Source organism: Cygnus atratus, chromosome 16 (genome assembly GCF_013377495.2).
Source record: "Cygnus atratus isolate AKBS03 ecotype Queensland, Australia chromosome 16, CAtr_DNAZoo_HiC_assembly, whole genome shotgun sequence".
Classification (NCBI taxonomy): Eukaryota; Metazoa; Chordata; class Aves; order Anseriformes; family Anatidae; genus Cygnus; species Cygnus atratus.
This window is the reverse complement of record NC_066377.1, coordinates 10,182,463-10,210,206: the sequence shown is the minus strand read 5'-3', so window position 1 is coordinate 10,210,206 and position 27,744 is coordinate 10,182,463. Positions and strand designations below refer to the sequence as shown.

Here is a 27,744-nt window from a genome sequence, read left to right as displayed (position 1 = left end):
TCCGATGGCCTTGTTAGGGCAGCGCTGACCTCCCTCCGGGCGGGGAAAGGGTTGGGGCGGCGGCTTGGGACCCCCCTCCTTTTTTTTTTTTTTTTTTTTTTTATTACCCCCCCCACCTTTTTTTCCTCTTCCTCCCCTCCTCTTCCTCCGCCCGGCAGGGCCCCGCTGCCTGCAAGGCCGCCAGGTAGAGGCTCCCCCCGGAGCCCCGGGGGCCCGGCCCGCCCCCTGCCCTCCCCTCGCCGGCCTCCCTCGGCCAGGCGAGGCCCGGCAGCAGAGGCCGGAGCCTCCCAGCATGGGGCAGCCTCGCCCCCGGCTCCTGCCCCTGCCCGGCTGAGGGGGGCGGCGGGGGGCTCCCCCCCCCCCCGGGAGCCGGTGCCATGAGCGGAGGCAGGTTCGATTTCGATGATGGAGGCGCCTACTGCGGAGGCTGGGAAGGGGGCAAAGCCCACGGGCACGGCATCTGCACCGGCCCCAAGGGTCAGGGCGAGTACTCGGGCTCCTGGAACTACGGCTTCGAGGTGGTGGGCATCTACACGTGGCCCAGCGGCAACACCTACGAAGGGTACTGGTCCCAAGGCAAGAGGCACGGCTTGGGAATCGAGACCAAAGGGCGGTGGGTTTACAGGGGCGAGTGGACCCACGGCTTTAAGGGACGGTACGGCACGAGGCAGAGCATGAGCAGCGGAGCCAAGTATGAAGGTACCTGGAATAATGGCCTGCAGGACGGCTACGGCACCGAGACGTACGCTGATGGAGGTAAGGGCGACGGTGGGTACCGGTGCGATGGCCGTGTGTCGGCGGCAGGGGTGACCTCCTCCTGCCCCACGAGCGAGGGCTGGGTGGGCACGGTGCCCTCCTGCCCGTCCCACGGGAGCTGGTTAATAGCATTGGACGGCGCAGGCTGCGGCTCCTGGCTCTCCGGTGGTCGATTCTTCCAGTTCATGGCTGGACCCGAGCTAAATGCTTCGCTGCTTCATGCCCACAGCCAGCCCTTCACTTTCTGGTCAGGCAGCACCTTGTCAGTGTTTTCACGCTGGATATGAGCCACCCCCAGCATTGTAGCGTGCTTTGCCTAGGTATTAAATCCTGCTCACATGCCTCCGACTGGATGCATGAACATCTGCTTTGGTGAAATGTTTTTGCTCGAGTTATCAAAGCTGTTTAAAATACGTAGCCACGTGTCTTTCCCTAAAATAAACCCCTTTGGTTACTCTGAAGCTCGCAGTCCCCTCAGTAGTGCACAAATGGCACCGAGCAGCCAGATATTTGCTGTACTCTGTGACTGCTTATTCTAATTGTGTTTTTGCCTTAGTGACAATTTTGGGGTTAGAACCATTACAAGAATCTCTGTGCAAGTAATTCTGTAGCTCCTCAGCGCTGTAATGTTCCAGGCTTCCATATTTAGGATAGCTAAATAGAGAGGGTGATTTGAAAGAAACACACTTCAAAATATGTATCAGAATTACATCTATATTTATCCAGGACATGCAGAGGAGTCGGTTTGTAAGGAAAAATAACAGTAATGGTATAAATCTTCAGAATGGAGAGCATCGGATTTATAGACATTAGAAAAACAGACTAATTCAAGGCAGCAGCCGTCAGGGTTGTGCTTTCATATATTTCTCAACAAGTCGCCTAGGCTGATGGCTAAGTTTTTGGGGAATGCAGTCTTGAAGTTGACTCACTTTGTTTGTGCCCTTTGAGGCTGTAGGTGTAGACACAGCCCAGAAGTGGCTCATCCCTCCTGCTCCCTAGGTCTTGGCCTCCATCTGCCATGGGCCTCGGGGCTGTTAATGAGCCAGGCCCCGCTGCCCGCACCGCGATGCCGAGGCCTAAAGCATGCTCGCTTCGTCCTTGCAATGTGCTCTTCCAAAAGCCTAACGAGTTGCTGTGAGGCGTGTAGATTACAAGTAAGGTGTGTCTGGGTGATTTGTAATGCACAGAGATCAAATAACTGTGAGCAGCACGTGAAAGACATTAGCTCGGCAGCTGTGTGACTTTAATTCCAGAGATCTCAAAGTACCACAGATTCAAAGCCTGTCCCTCACTGCTTACTAAAATGCAGCTTTTTCTGAGGGCGTAGGGCTGGTGCCTTTCGGGATCATGCCCTATGGAGGACGTTGCTGAGGGAGCACAGGGAGAGCTGTGGCCGAGGTGATGGTGCCAGCATTAAGCCTACGGCACGGGGACAGGCGAATCTTGCTGCTCCTGCATTATCTCCTCACCTGCACGCAGCCACCGCCTGCACCATCCCGTTGTGGCCATGCCACTAATTGGGCCTGTTAATAATTGAGTTTGGGGTTGTCCCGGTGAACCTCAGGGCACTGCGGGTGGCCCGAGAGCCGGGGTGAGATTGGTGACCCCTGGAAGGCAGCGGCACCAGGAACAGGGCCCAAGGCACAAGCGGCGCCGGCCAGCTCGTTAGGAGCCGTGGGTCGTCACGGGGCTGTACATGGACGTCAGGGAGATGGAGCCCCTTCTGCGCCTTTAAAATGCACTTACATTTGAAATATATATATAAAAATATACATGTCAATGTTATACTTTAAAAGACGCTTGCAGGGTTGTCTGTGCTTTGTATCTCGTGGCTGGCTGAGGCTGGTGGCTAAATAAAGCCCAAACCTAGGGTGAAGCTTTTGAAATCCTGTATGGATTTCTGGTGCCTGTTAAGGGGTGAGCTCCTGATACAACCGAGCTCAGGCACTGCCTGGGTTGCTCCCTGTCCTCTCCTCTACCAAAGGCCCGTTGTGAAAGCTGTGGGAGGCTGAGAGCTTGAAGAGCTTCCTTCTGTAACGCTGACTGAAATCGGCCATGAGGCTCAGAGCTCCTGGTGTGGACGGGCAGAGTAATGCTCTGAAATGTTTCCATGGGTATCTGAGCTCAGTAGTGTGTGCGCCCGCTTCTGTCACCAGGAAGGAGCTTGGAGCCCTTTTACGGGGGCAGGATCTGACAGCTAAAGTGGATGGTGATTTGGGCTGTGCAAGGCATGGCGTGAAGAAACTTATCATTTTACCACATAAATTCTCAGCAAAAACCTCATCGCTTGGCTTCTGCCTCTAAGTTTTGTCACCTCTGTAAGAAGTCCTTGTTTTTTGGATACGTGTTTTTGGCGGAGTGCTGGATCCTGTCAAATCTTGCTGTAGAGAAAAGTGTCACTGCTACTGCAGAATCTTATTGCTAGCATAGGGCCCGGGCTCAAAGCTGTGCTTTGCTCTACAAATCGCTGTTTATATATGCCTATGGGGGGGGAAACCCTCACTTGCAACCAAAGCAACCTAAGCCCAACTTATTTTTGATGCCGCAGTTTACTCTCTAGGCAGCTAAGAGAAAACAGCGGTGCACATTAACCGAGCGGAAACAAATAGACCAGAGATCATAAGACCGCAAGAAAGGGGAAGGAAGCACAGAAGAGGGCTCCAGCGGGACCTACGAAGCGGGGTGGCCTGGGGCTGGGCTCCCCAGGGCCGCCCCGACTGCCGGTGGGTGCTGGGGCACCCGGCCCCAGTGTGCCTGGGGTGGTGGCACCTCTCCTGCACGGGTCTGTGGGCGCCTGCAAAAAATGTCGAATTATCTCCACGTGACTGAGCCTGACAAAGTAGCTCGTCAAAGGTCACGTAACGTCAGAGATGGAGCAGGGACTCGAATCCCTGTTTTCAGGTCCAGCACCTAGACTCCCTCCAGCCCAGGCTGCTTCTCTAACAAAGCTACTGCGTGGCTGAACGTGACCTGTGAATTAATGCTGTGTGTTCTGTGTTTATTTTTCCTCTCCGTTTCTTTCTCCCTTTCTTTTCCCAGAGAAGCCATTAGGTAATACCGCAACAGCCTTCCCTTGGTGGTGTTGGCACCCAAAAGAAGCACTAGGTTTTCGCTGGCATCTCGCACGTGGCGCTGTGCGTGGCTTTGATGCGCCTGGCCTTCTGCACCAAGTTCTCCTGACACGTCTGTCATCGCAGTGTCTGGCTAACAGCAGGTGCTCGGAAGGCAGTGAAGCTCTTGGAGTTGTTTGCATTCTTTACCTGTTTGTTTGTATAATTTACATTCATCGCTCATTATCCTAGCGCCTAGGTGCTGGGCAGGGGAGCTGTGATGCTGCTGGCAGCGGGCTCTTGCACCGAGGGCCACATCCTGCTGCTGAACACAGGAGTGTTCAGAGGTGAAGTCTGCAGGGACAACGTTTCCATCAGCACCACGGTTTGATCCTTCCCATCCTGTGAAGACAGACAGGGTGCCCCCTGCTTGCTCAGGGACAGACAGAGGTGGGGAATCTTCGACCTGGGCATCACAGAGAAACCGGCACGTTTTGTCATTCCAACGTGAAAAAAGGCAGGCAATAAGGCATTATCGTGAGTCCTGTCCCTGTCCTGCTTTCTTTCAGATGTGTACGAGTATTGTACATCCCTACCCCACGGGCTTTCCCTGGCAGCCCGGTGCCTGCAGAGGTGACACACACCAATGAATCAGACAGGGCTGAGCAGGCAGGGAATTAGGGCTCTGTTCCATTTTGATCCTAAACAGTTATTTTTTTTTTTGCATTCGCTGCTTTTCTTTACAGAACCACACCCAGTGCGAGCAGTGAGGCTGGGGGCTGTGTGTCCCCCTGTCCCGTGTCATGCTGTGGCCAGACTGTTTCAACAGCCCCAGTGTAATTCTGGCTCAGACGTGTGCAGCTCTGCTCTGACACCAGCCCCGATGCGGTTCGTACAGCCCCGGTCCTCTGTTAGACTCACTGCGCTGGTGTGTGTAGGTTAGCTGGATCTGGCGCTGCTCAGAGCTTGAGATTTCGAAGCAGTCTGCTTTCAGGGTGCTTTATGGTATAAGAAAAAAAAAAGGGGGGGAATTATTTTTTTTTTTGGTGCAGGAAGTGGAGCGCGGCACCGTGACAGCTCCTCCGGCAGCCTCGTGGCTGTGCTGTTGGATGCCCTGCAGAGGTGGGAAGATAGGCTCTCTCTTCCCACCGAGGGAAACTGAGTCAGGAAAATGTGAAATGAGCTGGGCAAGGCTGCTTGCAACTGACTCAGTGGTAGCTGTGATGGAGCGTGGTGGTGCCACCTGCCTTCCCGGGCTCATCCTGGCCCTGGTACCCACGCAGGGTGGACAAGGAGATGACAGCGTGTCCCGGAGCATTGAGCTGCTCCCAGCATCTCCTGGCTCTGCTCCAGGCTGGTGGCTGGGCACAAAGCATTGGGCTCCGTGCATCACAACGTGACATGGCCGCACCAGTGAGCCCTCTGCTCGAGCTCCTCGAGCCCTGGCTCTAGCACCCGCTCACCCCACGTTTTGTTTTGCAGGTCCGGGCACCGCGGTGTGTCGGTGCTCTCGGTTCTGCCAGGCGTTGGCAGGTTTGGTCACAGCACGAGCTGCCAGGACCTCGTTTCTTGTCCCACGTGGGACATGCTTAGCGTGGGCACGTGGCCTGGGGTTCACACAGGTGCCTGTGAGAAGCAGGCTCCCAGCTCTCTGCTACCCAGAGACCTGCTGTGCCCCGTGGCTTTTCCCATCGCACCTGGCCAGGAGCTGCCCGTGGCACTGCTGGGGGAAAGTCGGGGACTTGCTGGAGGACAGAGGCTGCCCTGACCTGAGCCTCCAGGAGAGGCCGAGCCCCAATGAGACTTTTCCAGAATTCCTTTTCCAGGTGGTTAATTCGACGGCGCTATCAGATGCAGCTTGCTATGTGCAAGGTTGGCCTGTCCTGCGGGGAGGGCTCCGGTGTCACCCCTATCGAGTGTCAGCCCTGCGCCGGCGGGGATGGGGCACCCTGTTCCTGGGCTCCTTGTGGGGAAGGGGTGGGGAGGGAAACGGGGCAGCACGTGGTACTTTCGTGCTCGGAAGACTTGTCACCACCGCACAGAGCAAGATTTGGGAGCACAGTGGGGTGAGGAGCGCACCCAGATGCCTGCACTGGGGGAGTGAAGCAGAACTCAGGTGATGACCCCAGCTCCCAGCTCATGCCTCCCTTATTTTTCCTAACAGAGCTTAAACTACCCCAAGAAACCAAGCAAAAGCACCTTGCTTTGGACAACAGCTCCCGTGGCTGGCTGGTGCCGATGCTCTGCGCTCCCCGGACCCTCCCTTCTGTTTCCAGGGTAGCTGCGGTGCTGCAGGGAGCCGAAATCCCGTGTGCCCGGGGCAGGGAGCGCTGGCGGGGGGTGGCTGCTCGGGGGCAGCAGCTGCTGCCCGCCCGGGCACTTCTTGCCTTTCCTGGCCCCGGCGCTGTAAGTTAACACCCCGCAGGCGGGTCTGGAGAGGATTTCAACGAAACCTGAAGCTTGGGAGTAGACATTATGCTGCAGAAGTGGCCTGGGAGAGCGTAAAATATGCACTCCCACCATCGCCAAAGAAGGAGCTGCATTTGCTCTCCGGGGACTAGGGTCATCCCTGGTCTCAGTAACAGCGTCTGAATGTGGAAATGAATGTCTGGAAGCCGGGTCCCCCCCTCCTTCCTGGGCTAGCCTAGCCTGGGTCCCCGCTCAGCCAGCCCTGCTGCACCCCATAGGGTCGCCCCCCCGGGGCAGCACGGGCTGGCTCCCCAGACCTCGGTGCCTTCTGTCGCTGCTTAACAAAAACCAGGTGTTTTCAGACTTAGGTCCACGAAAATGCCCCCTGCACGGCTGGCTGCTCGCGGGGAGCCGTGCCCAGCAGCGCAAAGAGCGGGGCGCCTTTCCAGGGAGCTTTGTGCCCCCCCCCCAGCACCGCTTTGGAGCGAGACGGCCCCTTCCAGATGCCGCAGCACGGGCTGATAGATGGGAGCGGAGCTGAATGCTGCTTTTGTTTGGGGTGGTTTTGCCGGTTTCTGAGGCAACTGTAGCTCCGGAGCGAGGAGAGCGAGACGGGGAGGGCAGCGGGCCGGGAGGCGTCCCACGCTGTCCCGTCCCGTCCCCTGCCACCCCGTGGGGCTCGCTGGGGACACGCTGGCTCTCGCAGCCCGCCTGGCAGGGTGGCGGCGCTGGCATCTCGGTGCCGGAGGCGAAGACTGCCCCCGGCAGCCCCGCTCCTGCTGGGAGCCCTTCTTGGAGAGGGGGCTTTGATGCTGCTAATTTAAGTCTCTTGGCGTCCTGGTGGGAAAAATCGGAGCTGTTGTCTCCGAGTTGCTGTTCTAGCACCTGCGGAGGTGCAGACGTGGCAAGGGCCGGGCTAGCAGAGGAACAATGTGCTTTTCCCAGCCCTTCAAGGTCCTGCTGGCTCTCAGGGTCCCATACTGGGGTGTAGCCCTGGCCATGGTGAGCACTGTTCTCCCCGCGTCGCCCCGTTGTATGGCACACCGTGTGCACAGTCCTGAGCTGGGTCTGGAGAAGGGGACGGAGCTGGAGGAGCCTCAGGGAGCTGCTCCTCTCCTCCCTGTTTTACCCACATCTTGCTTTGTGGCGTGAGCCTTGGTCCTGGGACCACGGGCAAGCTGTGTCAGGGCCAAGCAGATGCTGCTGCAGGTACCCCGCAGCCCGCGCTATGGGCACGCGCCCGTCTCGGGGGTCTGGAGCTGGGCCTGGCAGGCTGCGAGTGACAAACAGCAGAAGGGGCTGGAAGGGACTGTCACCGAGCCAAGAGCCGTGCCGCCACCTCTCACGTGTACACGTGGGGCTGCTGCCACCCCTCGGCACAGCCCAAACTCCAGCCCCGTGGGGCTGCCTCCTGCCCCCCGGTCCTGATGGCAACCCAGGCCCCGCATCCACCAGGCGGCTTTGGGTTTGCACCAGCACCTTTCTGGCTTGTGCCCTCCGTCCTTGCTCCTTCGGGGCAGCGGCTTTCACAGCGGATTTCGGGTGGATTTTGGGGTCCTCTCTCCGAGGGAGGGTGCGCATGCCCTGCAGCCCTTCGCTGGCCCGCGCAGGCGGGACGGAGAGCGCCGCCGCTTCACCGCCTCCCTCTTCTCTCCCGCAGGAACCTACCAGGGCCAGTTCACCAACGGCATGCGGCACGGCTACGGCGTGCGGCAGAGCGTGCCCTACGGCATGGCGTCGGTGGTGCGCTCCCCGCTGCGCACCTCCCTGTCCTCCCTGCGCAGCGAGCACAGCAACGGCACCCTGCCGCAGCAGGACTCCCCCGCCGCCCACCCCGAGAGCCTGCCCGTCTCGCCCACCATCACCCGCGGGGGCTTCGCCCTCAGCCTCTACGCAGACGCCGAGGCCGGCAAGCCGAAGAAGGGGGGGCTCTTCCGCAGGGGCTCCCTGCTGGGGAAGCTGAAGAAGTCCGAGTCCAAGTCGTCGCTGGCCAGCCAGAAGAGCCGCGTCAGCTTCCTCAAGAGCGAGAGCGGGATCAGCTCGGCCGCCAGCGACGCCACCTCCACCGTCAGCCTGGGCGAGGGTGCCGAAGGCGAGGAGTACCCCCCCTTCGAGTCCGACATCGACGCCACCACCACGGAGACCTACATGGGCGAGTGGAAGAACGACAAGCGCTCGGGCTTCGGCGTCAGCGAGCGCTCCAGCGGGCTCAAGTACGAGGGCGAGTGGCTGGACAACCTGCGGCACGGCTACGGCTGCACCACGCTGCCCGACGGCAAGAAGGAGGAGGGCAAGTACCGCCACAACGTCCTCGTCAAGGGCATGAAGAAGCGCGTCATCCCCCTCAAGAGCGCCAAGATCCGGCAGAAGGTGGACAGGAGCGTGGAGGGGGCTCAGAGGGCGGCGGCCATCGCCCGGCAGAAGTCGGAGATCGCGGCGTCCAGGTGGGTGCGCGGGGCTCCGGCGCGGAGGTCCTCGGGGTGGTGGTGGTCCCCGTCCCACGGGTCCCTCTGGACCCGACTGGGTGCCCCCTGGCCGTGTCCCAGCAGTGGGGTCGAACGCGGCTCCCTGCAATTTCTGTTTCATTCTTTTTGCTGATGGAGCAAGGCCAAGGGCCCTTGTGGCAGCCAGGGGACATTTGGGACCTGCCACGGAGTGGGGAAAAGCTTCCAGCTTTCTGCTGTCTCCATCTCCTTTTTTAGCCAGCCTCAGGCTTTCGGCCCCTGGAGAGTCCTCGTGGCGAACGCACGCACGGTGTCACTGAGCTGCAGCCGCTCTCTTTGCCTCGCTCTCGCCCCGTGGCCTGCTGCAGCCCCCGGCCCCCTCCCGCAGCCCCGTCCCGCCCCCCCCAACGTCCCTTGTGCGGGGCAGCTGCTGTGGAGCAGGAGCTGGTGAGCACCCGGTGCTTGCCAAGCTGCCGGAGCGGCTGTGGTGGCGTGAAGGGGGCAGGATGGAGAGCGGCGGGATGTTGGCGCTGGTAGCTCCAGCAGGCACACGAGCAGGATGCGTCCCAAACAAACACTGCCTGCAGCAGCGCGTGGCTCTGCCCCGGAGCCCCCGGTACGACGGGGGGGGGGGAGTTCCCAGGCTGCCGCTGCGCTGTCGCTGCCTTTTATCGGGTCGGGCTCTGTGAAGGCAGCGCTGTGCCGGGGCTCCATGAACCGGGGGCAGATCCCATGGGCGGGAGGAGCGTGCGCAGGGCGTGCGGCAGCACGTGGCCGCCTCCTGGTCCCCCGTAGCCCTTGCGTCGGTGGAGATGTGGGCACGGCCGGGCATCTCTGTGTCCCCAGCACCGCCTGGTGGGCTCTGCTCTGAATTAGTTGTGTTAGGAACTGGCTGGCGAGGAAAGTGCTGATGGCTCCAGCATCCCTCCCGGGAGGAGATGAGAGGGCAGCTCTGGGGCTGGCAGGAGAAAATCCCCTCCTGCTTGCATCCCCCCCATCTCTGCGTGCATCCGAGGGGTGGCACCGCGTCGCCCTGCGGCTGGGGCTGTCGCTGCCCGTGTGATGGGGACCCCGTGGGACTCGGCTGGTTGGGCTTAGCAGGACCAAGACGGTGCCCCCCTGCTGCCGTGATTTTGGGGCCACATTGTGGCATCAGCGCTGTCCTCGGGCTGCTGGGAGGTGGCTGTGGCTCCGGAACTGTTTTTGTTCTTAATTTTTTTTATTCTTAAATGTTTCTTAAATTTTGTTCTTAAACAAGACGCAAACTGTCTTGTTTAGGGTTTAATCACCCAAGTTGCTTCATTGTCATGCAGACATGGGGAATAGCTGCCCTGGGGAAGGCACTTTATTCCCAAACCTCTGCCCTCCCGCACAACCCAGACATGCCCAGCCTCTGCTTTCCTGCCTCCAAACTTTTGCAGGGAGCACGACTGGTTTTTAGCAAAGCTTCACTGCCTCAGCAACCAGCAGGGAGAAGCCAGCCCGATGTCAGGAGGAGGCACGCAGGGACACAAACCCCAGCCCGGGCTGCTCCTGGCTGGGAGGCTCGGCTCAGCCGACGCCGGCCCCGGTGTGCCCCGGAGCAGCGCGCGGCCGCAGCGCTCGCACCCATGAATAAGGAGGCTGGAGCTGCAAAAGCCGCTCCCCGAGAAGTCGGTCAGTTTACGTAAGCCTCTTTTTATTATACACTATTTACACGTTGGATCAAAAGCGGCTCGGCCGTGTTTTCCATCAGGGGCTGGAACGCGCCGCTGCCCTTGCTGGGGACCGCATCCCTCCCGGCGCGGCTGGGAGATAATTTCCTATTAAGGGAACCTTGGAGCTGGAGGAAATCGGAGGTTGCAGCGCGCTCCGGGACGCCCTCCCCTCGCAGAGCTCGTGTCGGCACGGCTGCTGCGCGGGGCAGAGGGCGCAGCGCTCCCCTGGCAGCCCCGGGGTCCCCATGGCACGTCCCACGAGGAGCACGTCCCACGAGGAGCACGTCCCCCGACCCACTGCGGAGCAGGGACTCGGCTCCTCCCTGCTGTAAGCTGCACCTCACCCTTTCCATCTGCCTCGATGCCGGGGTTGTGCTGCTCTGTGCAGAGCTCCTCCTTCCTTCCCTGTTCAGCCCAGCTTTGGGATCAAGAGCAAACAGACCTCATTTTGCCCAGAAAGGGTCCGGAGGTGAAATCCCAGCTCCAGCACCAGCTTTCCCTTTGGCCTTGAACCTTGCCTCAGTTTCTACACCCACAGCCCAATTGCCTACAGATTGTGAAAATGAATGATTGCAGTTTATACAAGGGCGGTACTATCACTAGCATCTCCCTAGCTCGCAGCTACGAGGTGAAGTTTTCTGGACTTTGTATTGCTCCCTGCAGGGTGCTCTTTATCTTACACCTTTGAGACCGTACAAATCCCCTTTTGGGGAGGCCATGACACGTGTCCGTGTGAGATGATCACTACGGAATAATTCCCAGGGCCAAGCAGCCGGGCTGTGCCGTGCCCGGCTGCCTCCGGGCGCCCCTGCTGTTGTGCACCGATGTTTGATTTCTGTTTGCTGCTGGCACGTGGGGGGGCCCCTTGCAGGGCTCAGCTAAGGTGCTCTTCAGCCTTCCGCTGCTGGGGAGCGCAGTGCCAGTAGAAGAGCAGAATTCCCTCTTTTGCACCATAAAAGGCTCTTCAAGACAGAAATCTGGAGGAAAACAAGCCCGAGCTCTGGGGCCGCCTCCACCGGTGGCGCCGTAGGAATCTCAGGCACGCGGCCGCGCTGGGGATGCGCGGGCAGGATCCTGAGCGGAGCCGGGCACCGAGCTGTGCTGGGAACACCTGAGAGCAGCAGGGACGGGGCTGGTTGGCACCCGTGGCCCCGCTGCCTGCTCGGTTCGGGTTCTCTGCCTGGTTATCCCCAGCCTGCTGCTGTCCTGCCCTGTCCGGGCCCCTCCCGAGCCGCCCGCTTGGAAATCTTGCTTGTTCCGAAAAATAACGGAGCAGGTGGGGCAAAGCCTCCAAAAACAGGGAGTGGGAGATTGGGAGTGGGGTAGAATAGCGGGGCTGGCTGTGCTTTGGAGTTTGATTTCCGAAGCTGTACTCTGAGGAGCTGCCTAGCTCACGGGAGAGGCTTTACTTCTTGCTGGGGCTTTTGGGGGACAAAATCAGTGTAAATCCCGCTTCTGTCCCCATGTAGCAGTGCCTGCCGAGATCCCCCTGGGCATGGAGCTGTGCTTCCCACTGCCTTGGACCAAACCCAGTGCAGGCACTTGCTTTGCTTCCTGTAAGGCACGGATCTGGCCAGGCTCTAGCAAGTTTGACGGGCGTACGTCCTGCTAACAGCGCCTAAAATATATCTGCTGCGTGTCATAGGACCAACGGGAAGGGAAGGTGTGAGGGACAAAGACTGCTGCTGTGCTTCGCCTGTTTATATGCTGGCCCTAAAGCCGAACGTGTTATGACTGGAGAATACAACCGGAAAGGAATACATCGTGGGTATTTTTTTAAATGCACAGAGGTCCTGCGACCCTGCCGCTTGGACGTGGAAGCCTCGACGGCCGGGTTTCAGGGCACGGCTCCCGAATCGCTCCCCGAAGCCGCCCTGTGCTCCCAGCGCTTCCAGCCCGGCCGGGCGGCTCCCGGGGGGACGCGGCAGGAGGGTGCAAATGACGCGCGGGAATCGCTGCAGTCGGCGCAGCGCCCTGACTAAATAAGGGAACGCAGAGCAGGGGCTTATCGGCGCTGCCCTGCGCGACAGCTGGGAGCCGCGGCCGCCGGCAGCCCCCGCCGCTGCAGCTCGGCCGCACGCTCGCACCCATCAGGTGCTTTACCGGGCACGACGTCGCCCTGCCTCGCCCTGCCTCCTGTGCTGCCTCGAGGCCTGTGCCTCCAGGGAGGCCGCCAGCCTTCACGTCCTCTGTGCCGGCGGTGCAGCCCCGTGGGGTGCGCGGTGTGCGCCCAGGGCAGGGCTTTGGCCGTGCCACCGCGGCTGCCCAGCTCGGCACCCCCCGAGGCCGGCGGGCTCGGACCCAGGCGTTGGGCACACCGGGAGTCCGGGGCCTTCCCAGGCCTCTAGGGTTGAGGCCGGCGAGCAGGAGAGCGGCTGAGCCTTCCCTGCTGAGCGTTGGTGCTCAGCCTGGCATCTCGGCAGGCGTTAAAGGAAAGGTGCTGGGAGCCGGGGCGGCAGCGAGGGGACGCTGCTGGTGCTCCTCCTCGCGCTCGCTGTGTTTATGTAGAGGGTGGCTTGTTTAGTTCATTTTCAGTTAACGCAAGCAGTTGTAGTAATTAACTCCTCTGTCCTCTGTGCCCGCTGGAGGCGATGCTGTCGGAGATGCTCCCGGTTCCCAAGCAAGCGGTTTGACCGTACCGAGCACTGCCCTGGGCTCTCCCCACACCCCAAACCAGGACTCTGGGGACTCTCTGTCCTTTCCATGGTGGAGCTGGGGGACCCCCAGCTCCTGTGACGGGGAGGCAGCAGGGTATCTGGGGCTCGCTTTTGCTGCTTTTCGTTTTTGCTGCTTTTCGTGTTGGCTGCCGCGAGCGGTGGCACCAACGCACTGTCCCCATGGCAGAAGAGCTGCGTGCGGGGCGTCGGGTGCCGGGGAGCGAGCAGCCGTGTGATGCCTTCACCTTCGCTTCATCCCTTCCCCACAGAGGCCTCCTCTCCAGCCCCAGCTGGCTGCAGCTGGAGCACTGACACATTTTTGGCCAGGCCTTCTTATTGTGCTGAGATGCATCGGCTTCAGAGCGGGGTGCGCGCGGCTTTATCTGCTTTCCACTCGCCTCGCATGAATTTCCCGAGGCTCGGTCATGCCCTAGTAGGGTAAGAGGGAGCGCGCGCTTCCAGTAGGTCCGAGGAGAAAGCATCTGCTGGTGGCAGAGTGCTTTCTGGTGGCAGAGTGCTTTCTGCAGGGTTTCCAGGGGGATTTGGGGTGGGGGCCAGCACCGCCGGGGCTCGCTGGGACCCCAAGCAAGAGCAGAGCTGGGGATGGGTACGGACCGGGAAGCCGGCCAGGCAGGGAAATGGGCTTAATTGGGATTAATGGGCTGCTCAGCCTGCCCTTGTGGGAAATCCTTATCTCAGCGACTTACAAGCACAGAAAGGGAGAAATGAAGCGAGGCTTTAATCTGCAAAATGACTGGAAAGCGGCAGCTTCATGCCCACTTGATGCGCTGCTGCGCGGAGCGGGATGGACTCGAGTCCCCTCCAAACGCTTGAAATCAGCCAGCAGGGTGCCAGGCTTTAAATCATCGCTTTCAATCAGGCTTTGCTCAAGGGTTATCGTCATTTCTGTGGAATGTGAAACGGGCTTATCTCGAAAAATAAAAAATATTGAAGTAAACTGTCCAATTTAAATATAAATCCAGAGATACAGAAACCCTCCCTCCTCCTGGTGCTTTTTTTCAGCTTATGCTGGTGCTGAGCCAGAGCCCTTTGGTCTTCTGAGTACAAGTTTTTGTAGTTTTGCTCGTGCAGAACCTGCTGCCACCCGGCGTCCCGTCCCCTCGTGGCCTCAGCAGCCGTGCAGGATCCATCCCAGCTCGCGGCTTGGTCCCGTGTTTCTTCTGGGCTCCAACCTGCGGACATCAGCTTGAGAGACCCATGTGCTCGTAGAAAAATGCTTCTGCCCTAGATTAGATTTGACAAATAATTGGGCTTCTAACCAAAGACAATATTATAAGAAATCTGCCTGCTTTCATTTCCTTACAAAAAAAAATAATCCTGCTTTTCTTTTTTTGACCGGGGAAGAAGAATGGCAGAACACAGCCTGTATTTCCTCGCTTTCTTGGTTTGGGTTGCTGAAGCGTGGAAAAACATTCAAACTACAAGTTGTTAAAACTTCTCACTGAAAAAAACAGCAGCCTCGTCGAGAGAATACCCACTTTCTGACCCGATCCAGGGCTGGCAGCCAGGTAAAACCCGCTCAGACTGCGAATGCCACCTCTTTGGCAGAGCTCTGGGCTCCCTCGAAGCAAGTGAGCCCTGCTGTTCCCTTGGGTCAGCCCACTCCTCTGGCTCAGCCGGATCCACACCCGGCTCTGCCTGGGCAGGATGGAGAAGGACAGACCTAAAAACACCCCAGGTGTCCAGCCGGCAGCTGCAAATCTCCCGTTTTTCCCCAGAAATGCCCCTGCGGATGCTCTCGCTGCAGGGCCGGGCTCTGTAGGCTGTCGTCGTCTTGCAGACAGCTGCAGGTCTGTCTGCTGTGAGATTAATGTCACTTTAGCTGTTCTGAGGGGAAGCATCCCTTGGTGAAAGATGCAAGTGGCTTTGAGCTATTTAGGGCCGAGGATAACATTTTGGTATTTTAAAAATCCACCAAGTAATCAGAAAGGCTCACGCTCGCTGAGCTCGTTGGGTCGCAGCGAGCTCTGCCAGGCACCCCTGAAGCATAGAGCAGAAAAGGATGCTCTTCTGCCCCAGGGGGCTGTCGGTGCTCTTTGTGCCCTAAGGAAGGAGGAGAGGTGCCGTTTATCCACCTAGGTACCCAGTGCCACCACTGCTGTATGGCAAGTGACAGTCCCGGGCCATCTCAGGAGCTGGCTGCCAGGAAGGAGAAGGGCGGCAGGGTTGTTCTGCGAGGCCAGGATGGTTTCTCTTCTGGGATTTCCTTGGAAGTGGTGTGGGGGTGTTTCTTGTAGGAGGCAGCTTGTGTTGCTTTATGCACAAAGTAGATCGCACCCCGCAGGCGTAGAGTCCATAAAATAAACGGGCACGGACTCAGCCCTGGGGATGTCGGAGTCTAAACCGAGTGGTTTTGTGCGCACGAGTGATGGAGCCAGAAGAGCAATAGGGCAGGGGAATATACACCTGGCTCTCGGGGCAGGACATGCAGTCAGGTAACTGCCAGCAGGGAAGGGGGCACAAGAGATGAACCAAAAAGGGGTTTTCAGTCCCGTGGGGTGGTTACAGGCAGATGAGGGTAGCAGAGGTTTGCTGGTGTCTGCGTGTGCGTGGAGGTGGAGAGAGGCACAAAGGGGACAGGCTGGGGCTACGCGTGAAGAAAAGGATGATGCAAATATAGAGGTGGCACACATGCAAAGGTGGTGTGGAAAGCAGAGAAAGCATCTGTCCTGCTTGGGTCTGCGTGTCCTGACCCCCTCACCTGGTGAGCACAGAAGGGACCACATTGCCATCAGCAAAAGCATTTCTGTGGCTTTCCCCGTATCCCTCCTGAGTGCTGCGAGCATCCCTGCCAAGACAAACCGGTATCTGAAGTTCCTCCAGAAGGACAAAATGCCACCAGTGTGACCGTGGAAGCGTGCTGAATTTGCCCGTGTTCCCTGTGCTCCCCACAGCAGCGCTGAGAGCCTGGCATTTACCATCACAAATGGGACCCGGGCTGAGCACCCCGACCCGCCGCCCACCCCTCGCATGCCCCCGCGGTGCTGCCTGCCCCCCCTGCCTGGGCAGTGGTGCTCAGGGATTTCTCTGAGTGATCCCCACTGGATGCCGAAGCAGGGTTTGGCTGGGGAGAGAAACGCCAGCGTCCAGGAGAGTGGGCTTTAGCAAAAACCTCCCTTCCTAAAACTGGTGAATTATGTTTGGTAATGTTTTTGGGTTGGGTTTGTTTGTTGTTTTGGCAGCTTATGATGTTGAGAATGACAAGTAGAAGGTGTTCAGCTGGTCCTTCCTCTAAGGGTTTGCTGGATCAATGGGAAGAGGGAGACCCCAGATAGGGAAGGATGGTGCCGGGTGGGTTTGTCTCTCTGTCGACACACAGATGTGCAGTAGCTGGGGCAGAGGGCTCAGCTCTTCCCCTGTTGCTAGCCGCAAGGTCGCCGCCGCACCTGTAGGTGCCCCAGCCCCGTCTGGTATTTGCAGCATTCTCCGCTGATTGCAATCTCGTTTGCAGGCTAATCCATTGTGGATGTGCAAAACCCCATAAACTGCCCGAAGCGATGGGCTTGCCGGCTGGGCTTCGGGTCTCACCTGTTAGCGCTGCGCCCAGCTGCGGCTCGTGTATCCGCGGGGGATTTCGGTAGCAGGCAGAGGAATGAGTTGGGCAGCGCGCCTGGGACGGGGCCAGGAAGGACGGCAGCGGTGCTCTGTCCACACGCTAACACAGAAACGATTAGAGCATTAGAGCCGCGCCAGGGGAGCAGGCGAAGCAGCAGCCACGTTTAACCCTCCTGCTCCCAGCCGCTCGGCCGCGGCGTGCAGCAGCCTTGTGCAGGCAGGCAGAGACCCCGCAGCAGTCGCAGCGAGCCCTGAGATGGCTCCGGGTGGCACCGGGGAGCGCTCGTCCCCCGCTCCGTGCTGCCTCGCCTCGGATGGGGAGCACCGGCTTTGGTTTCTGAAGGTCCCTCCTTGTGGTCCTTGCCCCCCGTTGGGTACGTTTAGTGTTCGCAGTTCATTTTCCAGCATTGCTTTGGGAAGGGGCCTCTGAATCCTGCTGCTGGAGGCTATAAAATTCTCTGGTGCGGTTTCACACCGATGCCCTCCATCACCAGGCTTTCTCCTCTGCTGGTGTTTGCATGGGCTGTTTTCTGCAGAAGGGCTTTAGGGCTACGAAATGGCAGCACAGCAGGGCAGTAAAAAAGTGCTACCTGGAAAGTGTCAGCTTCATATGCATATAATAAAAATCCAGCAATTTGCTTTTTGCAGAAGCTGACTCTTTTTTTGGGGTTTTGGTTTGTTGGTTTTTTTTGTGTTTTTTTTTTTTTTTGAGCAGATCTTAACCTTGGAAGAAATTTTTCCTTGTATTTGTATCATGTGCAATGTTCAAAGATCACCCTTAGACCTGTCTCAGTTTTCTTTTACTGCTGCAGACCCTGGGCCGTGGGCCGGGAGAGGTTTTTGTGCCGCTGGTTGTATGCCCTGGGCTCTTCCTGGGCGCCTGTTGTTTGTCTGCTGCTTTGCCGCTGGGACCAAGCTTCGCTCTGCATTGAGCTCCCCTGCACTGCCAGCCACGTGGATGAATAATAAATTCAGAAGTACTCTGTGAGAGCTAGATGTTATTGTTATGGCTGGGCCCTTTCCTTCAGGCTGTGCTTTGTCACGACATTGCTAAACCCTCAGCGGGGTTTTTTGGATGGCTCTGAGTGCTCTGCCTTCGTGCCCCGGGGATGTGTGCCTGGGTAGACAAACTCAAATCTCTGAGCGATGTCTCCGTGTCCCAGGCGTTCACCACCCAGCTGCTGCTGTACTAAATGATCTCGGTGGCAGCAGGACCGAGCACAGGGTGTCAGCATCCCTGTCGGGGCAGGCTCTGGGCCCTCTTGCACCACTGCCTCTCCTGGGACGCCGATGTGCGGTGTGCTGGAGGTGCCAGACCTGAAGCTGCAGCTGTGTTGACCCCAGTCCCCCAAATCAAGCGCTCCTGTCCAACTTTGCAAGCAGGGGATGAGAGCAGAGGTCAGGTACGTCTCGGAGAGCGCAGCACGAGGCGAAGCCGCCGTGAAGCTTGCGTCCCCAGGGATGCCAAAGTCGGGTACCTGCTCCTGCACCCCAGGGCTGGCAGCGGCTCCTGGCTCTGCTGCGGGGCGTGCAGGAGGGCTCATTGCAGAGCCTGCCAGGCTTGGCACCGTGCTGACTCGCAGAGTGGCTCAGCCCCCGAGCACCCGCAGCATCATCACAGCAGCTCCTGCAACCTGGAGTCTTCCCTGGCCTCGTCGCCCCTTTGCCTGCGGGAGCTGCAGTGCTCAAGGCCCGGGCAGCAGCCCGACAGCATCCCGCAGCTTCTCTGACGGAACGGAAAAAGCTCCAGCAGGAGGTGAGCACAGTCAGGAGCTGCACTGTCGCCTCCAGCACCCGCAGGCTGGTCCTGTGCATTGCCCCAAGTCTCTGGGCATGCCAGGAGCCGTCTGCAGCCCTCTGGTACCACATCAGCATGGGTCCAGCTCCGTCCCTACCAGCGGAGGGAGCAGACCTCACATCCAGCCTGCTTCCAGCCTACTTTTGGAGAAGCCACCTCTAGGAAGGATTCCTTCTGCTTGCCAGGCACTGCTCCATTCCCTGCGGGGGCTGACAAGTGGCCAGGAAAGCCCCTGCCTGCTCAGCAGGCGGCTGAAAAGGAGGATTTTATCCCTGTATGGTGAACCCCGTCCTCCCAGAGCAACGGGACAAAGGCAAGGGCCGGGGCAGGTCCTGCCGGGGTGACGAGCTGGGCTCCCTACTTGGCGAGCCTGTTCCCGGGGCTGGCGTCGTGCAGGCTTGTGCTCGGCGTGGGGCGTGCCGAGCCCCCTCTGATCCCCGGGCACGGAAAGCACAGAACCATCCCCACAGCCCCTGCCAGACCACGGTGGAATTAATCATGCTGATTATATGCTACCAAAAAAGGAGGTGCTGTCTCTGTTCAGTGCTGCTTCAGACCTCCTGCTTGCGAGCCGCAGCTTAAAATTGCTGTTTTCTGCCTCATCACGTAGCCTCTGGATGTTTCAGGAGCTGTAATAATTCTGGATTAAAAGACCAAGAATGACAGCAATCCCAGGCAGCTCAGCCCGCGGAGAAAGCGGGAGATAACGCCTGAGTGCAGCCCGGGGGTGAGCCACGTCTGTGGCACAGGGATGGCATCCCAGAGAGACGCGGTCCCAGGCGCAGCAGCTCTGTGCCCTCTGCTCTATCTCAGGCCCCTGAGCGGTGTTTTCAGCTCCCCGTCAAGTCACACTGGTGCCTCTGTCAGTTGGGATTCATGCCCTGTGTTTAATTCTTTCCCCACAGCCACCCGAAATGGCGTGTGCCTGTATGCACGTATGTGAGTGTGTACCTTCTGCCTTTCTGAGCTTCTCAGAAGGGCATTCCCAGCGCCTTTTCATTGCACCTGTCGAGTGTTCAGAGTAACGCTAGTCTCGTCTGCGTGCTGCATCTCCGTTAGTGGGAAAGGACTAATCCGGGCACCGTGACTCATCCCAGCAGTCCAAAAATCCCTCCCCAGCGTTTTCACTGCGGGGATGAGAACTTCCAATCCGAGTCTGAAAATGGTCGCTGGGTGTCATTGAATAGCTTGACAGACGTCCTATGACCTTATTAAATTCAGAGCGCGTTGGTGTTTGAGGGCTGCTAACTGTGTGTCTACACCAAAATACACAGGTTTGCACTGATGCAGCCGGCGTGTGCTCTGTTACATGCAGCAAGGGAGACCCAGGGAGCCTTGGGAAGCGTTACTGAGAGCACGGGGAAAGCAAAGTCTCCTTAAGCCACGGGTGGAGCAGAGCAGCTGAGCACACGGTGCTTTGCCCTCCCTTATTTTTAAGGTGCTGTCTTGCTGTTTGAAGTCAGCTCCCTCCCAGACTGCGAGCAGCTGGGCTGCAAAGCTAACCCTGCTTTTAGTGTGAAGATCACAGGGCCCTGAGTACGAGGCATGTGAGGAATACGACAGCCGGCCAGCGAAATAGCTCGGATAGCTTTAGGGAGCAAGGAGGAGACGTGCCGGGAAGGAGCAGAGAGGACTCGGGGAGCCAGGCTGCAAGGAACGCAATGACTCTGCCTTTCCTGGTGCTTGTGCCCCAGTGAGAGCAGCTCCTGGGCGGCTGCGAGCAAAGGAGCCCCTTGGACAAGCTGGATTTGGTTGCTGGAGAGCTGAGAAAGAGAGATTTGGTGTAAAACATGTCCAGCATGGTGCTGCTGGTGAGGTGCAGTAGCTCGCTCAGGGCTGGTGGCAGTGCAGCGGTGCTCAGCCATTGCTTTGTTGCTCCTGCGCGCCCCAAAGACCCCTGCAAAGGTGCTTTAGGCATTCCTCTGAGCCGGGATTTCTGTGCAGTGCAGCACGGTGGCAGTCCTGTTGGCAACACCTGCTGCCTCGCTGCAACATGTAAACACGCTCCCGTTTGCAAGTATACCTGCCCCGTTTGTTTGCACGGCTAAGTGCAACTGTCACACCTTAGCCTTAAACATTTGTGCCCCTTTCTTGTTGAAAGTCATAGAATCATAGAACGGTTTGGGTTGGAAGGGACCTTGAAGATCACCTAATTCCAACCCAGACACCTCTAGACCAGGTTGCCCAAAGCCCCATCCAGCCTGGCCTTCTCTGGTCTTTTCTCCTTGAGTGCAGGGGCGGATTTGATTCTGCTGCTGGCCGGAGTCTGCTGCTCGAGGCAGGCCGACATCGGCTCAGACAATGCTCACTGTCATCTCCTCTTCCCTCCGCAGGACAGCTCACGCCAAGGCCAAGGCTGAAGGGTCTGAGCAGGCAGCTCAGGCAGCTAACAACGAGTCGGGTATAGCCAGGATGATGGCCAGGGAGCTCTCCCCAGACTTCTACCAGCCAGGTAAGACCAGAGGCGTCTTCCAAGAGGGATTTTGCAGTTTCTTTGGGGAATCTGTTCAAACGTTTCAGCCGCTTTATAACTCAGCATGCTGCCCTCCTGTCTATCCTAAATCCTCTTTCGCACAAGTTCAGCCAGTCCCTTCATGTGGGTGATTTGCTCTTTGCCCTGCTGTTTTACCTGCTGTGAGATGTTACCATAACCTGGAGGAAAAACCCGCAGCCCCTCAGCTTCCCGGTGTGTTTCTCCCCACGCTGAAGCCCTCCCAGCACCTGGCAGGGCAGGCAGCGAGCTCGGGTCTGCCTGCAGAGCTCCTGCAGATGCGTCCCTCGAGCCACTGTGGCTTTTTCTTGGAACGGCTTTGCACATTGACTCATAGCCAGTATCCTGTGGGACCCCACACTGCACCAGGGTACGATCAGCCTCGGCTAATTAGCGGCTGTAATATCCTGTAAGAAAGTTGATAATGCAAAGTACTACTGCCCTTATTTCCTATTTATTTGATAGCATCACTGCTAATTATTTGGCTGAGAAAACACTCAGGAGGTTCCTTCTTTGCGACCAAGCACTGGGGACTAGTGGATAGAAGTGTAATGAAGCAGCACTATGAATGCCATTACCTTTCCCTAGACCAAGCTAGACAGAGCTGTGTTCTTCCTGGAAAGCTTTCCTTTCTGGAGAGGGAAGGTAATAACAGAGCAGAAAACAGGGATCCAAACGCCTATGTTTTTATTTTATCTTTCTTATTATCTGGTTTTGTTACCTGGAACAAGTGTCCCATGGCCATCACAGTGGCAAAACTGGGGACAGGAGCCAAATGCTGTGACTCCCCCTCAGCAAACCGTGCTGCCCACTGCTGCTTTGCCTGCAGTGCCTCCAGGTTGCAGTACTACACCCCAGCCCAGGAACAGGGAACAGCGCACACCCGGCGTTTGGCTGGGGAAGCAATCACATTGATAGATTTGCCAAAATTCTCTGTATGCCCACCTCGCCCTGCAAATACTAGCTGGGGATACACAGCTCTGCAGGGCTGCCCCTTCCTCCCCACCGCAACGCGGGGCTCTCAGAGCCGGCTTGGAGCTGGGAACCACCGCAGCGCCTGGGCACAGGCACGAGCCAGCGTGTGACACTTCACTTAACAATAGCTAAACGTCACTTGATCCTGGCATAAGCCCCTCAGCTGCCAGTCACAGATCCGCATTCACCCTTTGCACATTGGGGTATTTATAGCCCGGAGGCAAAGGAAACTGGAATTCCTGTTGGGAGGTTTTTGACATCTGGCTAGATTACTTTTTCCACCCGTGGCAATTGAATGAGACAAATGAAACTGGCTCTGCAAAATGCCTGAAGCAGCCTGTCCTCTGCTCCTGGCTCCTCGCTTGCCTGAATCCTCTCACTGCCCTTGTGTGTGGCTTTACTTGGTCCTGGCCTCTTTCAGTGGCCGTGCATGAGGCTGGTGCACATTCTTCTTCTATGATTCTTTTTAATCTTTAACTTCACTTAGTAATCAGAGCACAACAAGGGAATATGTCTCTTCTTGCAAGGCAGCACCATCCAGGAACAAAAAGGCAGAAATCCACCCTTGGATTTTGCTAGGACTTGTGACATCTGACCTCACAGCCAGGAGAGTCTAGCAGTGTTTGGCAGCTGCATTTCTCCCTGCTATTCCTGTGTTTGGGACAGGACAGTCCTGCTCAGCAAGCCTCACGTCTTTACGAAGTATTTAGCCCTGGGTTTCATTTCGGATGTCAGCCTAACAGCTTAGAGGGGAGGGGTGAAAGCCAACGTCCTTGCTGAAATGTGCTGGGAGGTGAAGGAGGTGAGGCAGAAGCAGAGGCTGGGGAGGGGAGGAGGACTGGGCTGTGCAGTGCCCTCCAGGCAGCCGGGGCTTTTGGTGTGAATTATTCAGGAGGAGGAGAAAGCACCAGGAGATAGCAAGGAGCCCAGGGCTGCAGGCAGCCTATTTTGAGGAGTCTGAACAACTGTTGAAAAGGCTTCCAAATAATCCGTTTGCGGCCAGAAATAAACGGCCCTGAATGGGTCGCCTGCTTATTGACAGGAGCATGCAGGCAGGGCAGAGCAGCTAAAATCAGTGCCCTCTCTCCCCACCGCCCCCTCGGAGCGGAGTCATTGCCCTGAGTGGGCAGGAGTTAGCAGCATGCAAATCACACCACTGATTTATTAGAGGGAATGAAGCACCAATCTCCAATTTCCAGACCAGGCTCAAGTCTGCATTAGTCCTTGGGGTGGCGGAGACACAAGGAGGAACTGTGAGGCAGCTGGGGACAGTGCAGCTCCAGGGTCTGTTGTGCTCTTCAGGAGCATGCACGAAGCCCTGTACATCTGCACTCCTCAGCATTACTTGGATTCAGCAGAATGGGGCCAACACCATTTTCAAAAGCAGGTACTTTGCTTTTGGACGTGCTGCTTTGTGACCCCACGTTGCCCATAAGGAGCATGCTCATGTTATTCTCATTTGCTCTGGGCATTGTGGGGATGCACAGTGACCCCCATCCCTGCACAGGTCCCACTGTGCAGGGCACTGTGCACGGTTGTTGTTCAGAAAGACTTTCCCGGTCAGCCCCTGGTGGATTTTGCTCTGCCAGCAGCCCAGTGTGATGGGCTGGCCTCGGTGTCACGCTCTGGCTGATTTCCTCAGACCCTAGCTGAGCAGCGATTTGTTTTGCAGACATGGCCCGGGGTTAACAAGAAGTAAAGATTTAATGATACGCGAATAATTGAAGTGACGGCAACGTTGCTAAGAGCTGACAAGTCAGCATGGGAGATGAGGCCAGAATGAAACCCGAAGCCCTGAGTCACCTTGTGCGATGGTACCGGGTGATTTTGCTGGTGCCTGGGTCAGTGCCTAGAGGAGGACTGGCTCTCACTGCCAGCCCTGCTCCATGCATGAAAAACGTGTTTTTCCCAAAGAGAGGGATAAAAGATAGATCGTCTGGGGGTAGCTGCCTTTCCTGAGGAAGCAGAGCACCTCCGTGTATAACTTTTTAAGTGTCCACACTATTAGCCATACTGAAATTTCCCAGATGGGAAAAAAAAACACAAACAAACCAAAGCTTGGATGGGAGCTTGATCCCCTTAAGGCCCAGGATAATCCTTCTGCGTGGCTCCAAACCACAAAAAGCTGGGCTGCAGACTTTCACTGTTTCTTGACTCAGCTGGAGCTGCAGGCCTGTTCCTCCCTGCAGGACAGTGCAGGGCGGGCATCCACCACCATAGGAAATCCCTTCTGGAAACAGGCTCAGGCAGGCAGTGGAAAATGCAGCCTCACTCCCCTCACTTGGAAGCTTGTCCTGGCCCCGAAGGAGAAAAGCACAGGATGAGTTTGCAGCTATAAAAACACAGCTTGAGGCAGACAGAGTTGTTTCTGGGGAGGAAGGTGACAACGGGGTGCTGAGATCTCTGGGTTTGGGCTGGGGTATTTTGCTCTCCATCTGGGTGCCGACAGCCCCTGGCAGAGGTGCACGGTGCCAGGGCCTCGCTGAGCCCTGTCCCAGCCTCCGCAGCCCCCCCGGACCTTCTCCCACCAACCCCTCTCTCTGCAGGCCCCGAGTACCAGAAGCGGAGGCTGCTGCAGGAGATCATAGAGAACACAGAGCACACCATCAACATGGAGGAGGCGGCACCACCGCGGCCCGAGGGCGCCCCACCGCCCCCCACACCCCCTGAGAGCCCCCAGCTGCACGAGGAGGACGCGGCCCCCCGCCGCCGCCACAGCCCGGCCCCCAGCCCCGCCGCCACCCCGCCGGAGGCCAAGCGGGCCAAGGCGGCCGCCCGGCAGGACGGAGGCCTGCGGCCAGGCAGCTGGGGCGAGGCGGGCGGCGGGGCCGCCGATGGTGAGGCCAGGCCGGCCTCGCGGGGCGCGGGGAGGCCGGCGGAGCAGATGGAGATCGGGCCGCTGCAGCGCATGGCACGCGAGCCCGACGTCGAGCACTTCAAGGGCTACCACAGCTACGCCGTCAGGACCTCCTCGGTCTCCCCCACCACAGACTATGAGGAAGAGCCGTTCCCCGAGCATGGGCCACCCTCCCCGGAGACCCGGGGGGAGCCCCAGCGGCACGGGGGCACCCCGGTCCCTCCACGGGAGCCGGAGGAGAAGCCGGCGCCGCGAGTGGAGGCCAAGGCAGAGCAGCCGCGGCCAAAGGAGGCCCAGCCGCGGCCCAAAGAGGCAAAGCAGCGCCCCAGCCCCGAGCGCAGGGTGGCGGGCAGGAACGAGCCCGCCGCTGACAGAAAGACTGAGGCCCGGGCACCGGGGAGGACGGAGCACAAGGCAGGGGCCAAGCGGAGCCTGGCCCCGGTGGCAGCGGCACAGGATGCAGAGGAGTGCGACGAGGTGATGTGTGGCACGTTTTGGGGCAAGGCAGGACACTCCGGGGACAGCAGCAGCTCTGTTGCCTTTTCTATCACAGGAATTGAATTTTTTCCCCCTGCTGATCCTCTCCCCAGGAAGCCCAAAGGGCTCAGAGACTGGTCTCAGGGCTGCAGTGCTCCTCCCCAGGGCTCTTTTTGGGCCTCCGGAGCCTTCTGGAGGAAATTCTCCATTTTTAGCTCTCCCACCACCTTTCCACCATCCGGGGTTTTGCTCAGTATGGGCTTTAAATGTGTTTTGGGACCAGCATTTTGTTTGGGAAGGTGCAGGAAGAGGCTGGTCTCCAGCCCCTGGCCTCATGCAGCCCAGAGAGTTCGGGGTCAGCCCTGGGGCCGCCCAGCCTCCAGCCCAGCTGCCCCGGGCCTCAGGGACCTTACAAATACCTCAGGAAACTTTTCCCACACTGCTCAGTCTGGAGAGTCCCTTGGGATCTGGGAGGCTGCAGAAGGACATTTCCTCCTGTCCTTCCTGTGTCCCCAACCATGAGGGTGCAGTGAGGTAAATCTGGAATTCCAAAATTTGAGGAAAACAGACATTTTATGATATTTTTAATTACATTTTTTTCCTTTTCTCTCCCCATTGCATGGATCTGGAAAGTGTGGGGGAGCATGTAGGACAGGAAGAAAAAGCTGAGTATTTTTTTTCCCATTACTTTTACTCTTGCAGTAGGGGCACCTTATGAGCTGATCCATGGTATTGAATCACCGTTTGATTTCCCAGGTGTAAAAAATAGTCCCTCAAATTCATTTTGCTGTGAGTGAATACAGCTGTAAAACTACGTTTTATTAGCCTACTTGTTCCCACAGTCCTTTTGATGTGAACAATCCCGATGTGACTTTAGAGGAGCACTGCTTGGAAATATTTTGGTCTGAGATTAGAAGAATCTCATACAGATGGAATTGTTCATCTTAAAAGTGGCAACTTTACAAACACAGATGATGTTTGGGGTGATGTATGGGTGAAGAAAGGAGTTGGGAGGAACAGGTTGAAATGGCAGTGTACGTGCATGTGGCCAGAGTCTCTAATTTGATTTAGCCTCAGCACAAGCTAGCAGTGAAGGAGTTTGCAGGGGAGAAATAGGAATAGGGATTGATAGATTCAACTCGTTTGAAATTCAGGCTAAATACGTGTGCACTGGGAGTTGGTGTTACTGGTATTTTTGAATAGGAGAATCCAGGCAGCTCTGTCTGTCTCCTCACCATGAAACTGTGGTATATAATACTCTGTTTTGGGTTTTTCTTTCAGGGACCTAACACAATCGTGATCTGCATGGTCATCTTACTGAACATTGGTCTGGCCATCCTATTTGTCCATTTTTTGACATGAGGTGCCCTTTGGACAAGGTAAGAAGAGCAATGAGATTTTATCCTCAATTTGTGACCTCACTGTGGACATTTTACAGTTGACTAGCTTTACTACCAACACAAGTCATTCATTGATGGGTGCGCTGCTGGTAAAAAAAAAAAAAAGGGGGGATTTATTTAATAGATAACTTGCATTGAGATTCTCAGTTATCACTTGTTTGAGTGGCTTGTGGAGTAATTTCAGTGGATGGTTCCTGATTTCTCAAAGGTAAAAAATTGAACTGTTTTGCTTGGATACAATCCCACAGTTTTACCTTCCCAGTTGGAAGGACATGAACTCCAGCGCAAGAATGTGTGATGTTAAATTTGGAATCTGTTTTCTGCAAATATGCTGCAAGAAACACTTTCAATTTACTCTTCCATGGCCAGGTAACTTGTGTCTTGCAATATTTCTTGGCACTCAGTACAACAGGCAGGAACGCACAAAGAGAATGTGACACTGTGAAATTTGCAGCTCTATTTGCACCAGTGCTGGTTCCGCCACTGTTACATAGTTGAGTTTCTAAAGATCAGTGTGAGCTGAGGTGTGTGTCTGACTAATGTTAAACTGGAGCTCAGGTCTTCCACCTGAATTAGGATGAGGGCTTGCATTCGGATTTGGTTGCAACAAAATCTTGTGAGGTTTCTTGTGCCTGAACAGTTCCTAGACACAAGAATGCGTCACCTTGGGCTCAAGATTTCTGTCACCTTGCATTCAAATATTGGGGAAAAAAAAAAAAACACATCAGGGCTGAACATGACCCTTGGGCCTCACATGAACATAATGTGAGATGCTTCTCCCAAGCTCCAGTGAGGGTATCGGGCTGCCTTCCTCGGGGATGAAATTGCTCTGCTGGGCACTGCTTTCTTTGCTGTGTTATTCCTCTCTCAACCTGCAGAGATGAAAGCTGTGCAGACAGCAGTGGTTGTGTGTCAGTTGTGTGTTTTGCTGCTCCTTGACTCTGCCATTCATTTGTGTCTGGGACAGGCGTTGCTGCTCTTGGAGACCAGAGACCTTGGCGGGGATTAAATCTCAGTCACCCAGAAACACCTAAGAGGAGGACTTGAGATCCCAAGGTTGCACTGCAAACATGAACCTTAAACAAAAGTGCCTGAAGATCAGTTCAGTCTCCCTGCTCCCAGGCTGTGGCTGGCCTCTGCAATCTACCAAGAAAAAA

The 27,744-nt window shown here is 57.2% G+C and overlaps 1 protein-coding gene across 1 annotated transcript; it reads left to right on the top strand.

The window, feature by feature from the left end:
• The first annotated feature begins 377 nt into the window (after positions 1–377).
• On the top strand, positions 378–27,663 carry JPH2 (junctophilin 2). Its single transcript, XM_035548472.1, has 6 exons — positions 378–756; positions 7,876–8,659; positions 20,721–20,839; positions 24,400–25,187; positions 26,469–26,566; positions 27,555–27,663. The coding sequence occupies exons 1-5, from the start codon at positions 378–380 to the stop codon at positions 26,547–26,549; spliced, it is 2,151 nt and encodes a 716-aa protein (XP_035404365.1). The 3' UTR covers positions 26,550–26,566; positions 27,555–27,663.
• Positions 27,664–27,744: the final 81 nt, after the last annotated feature.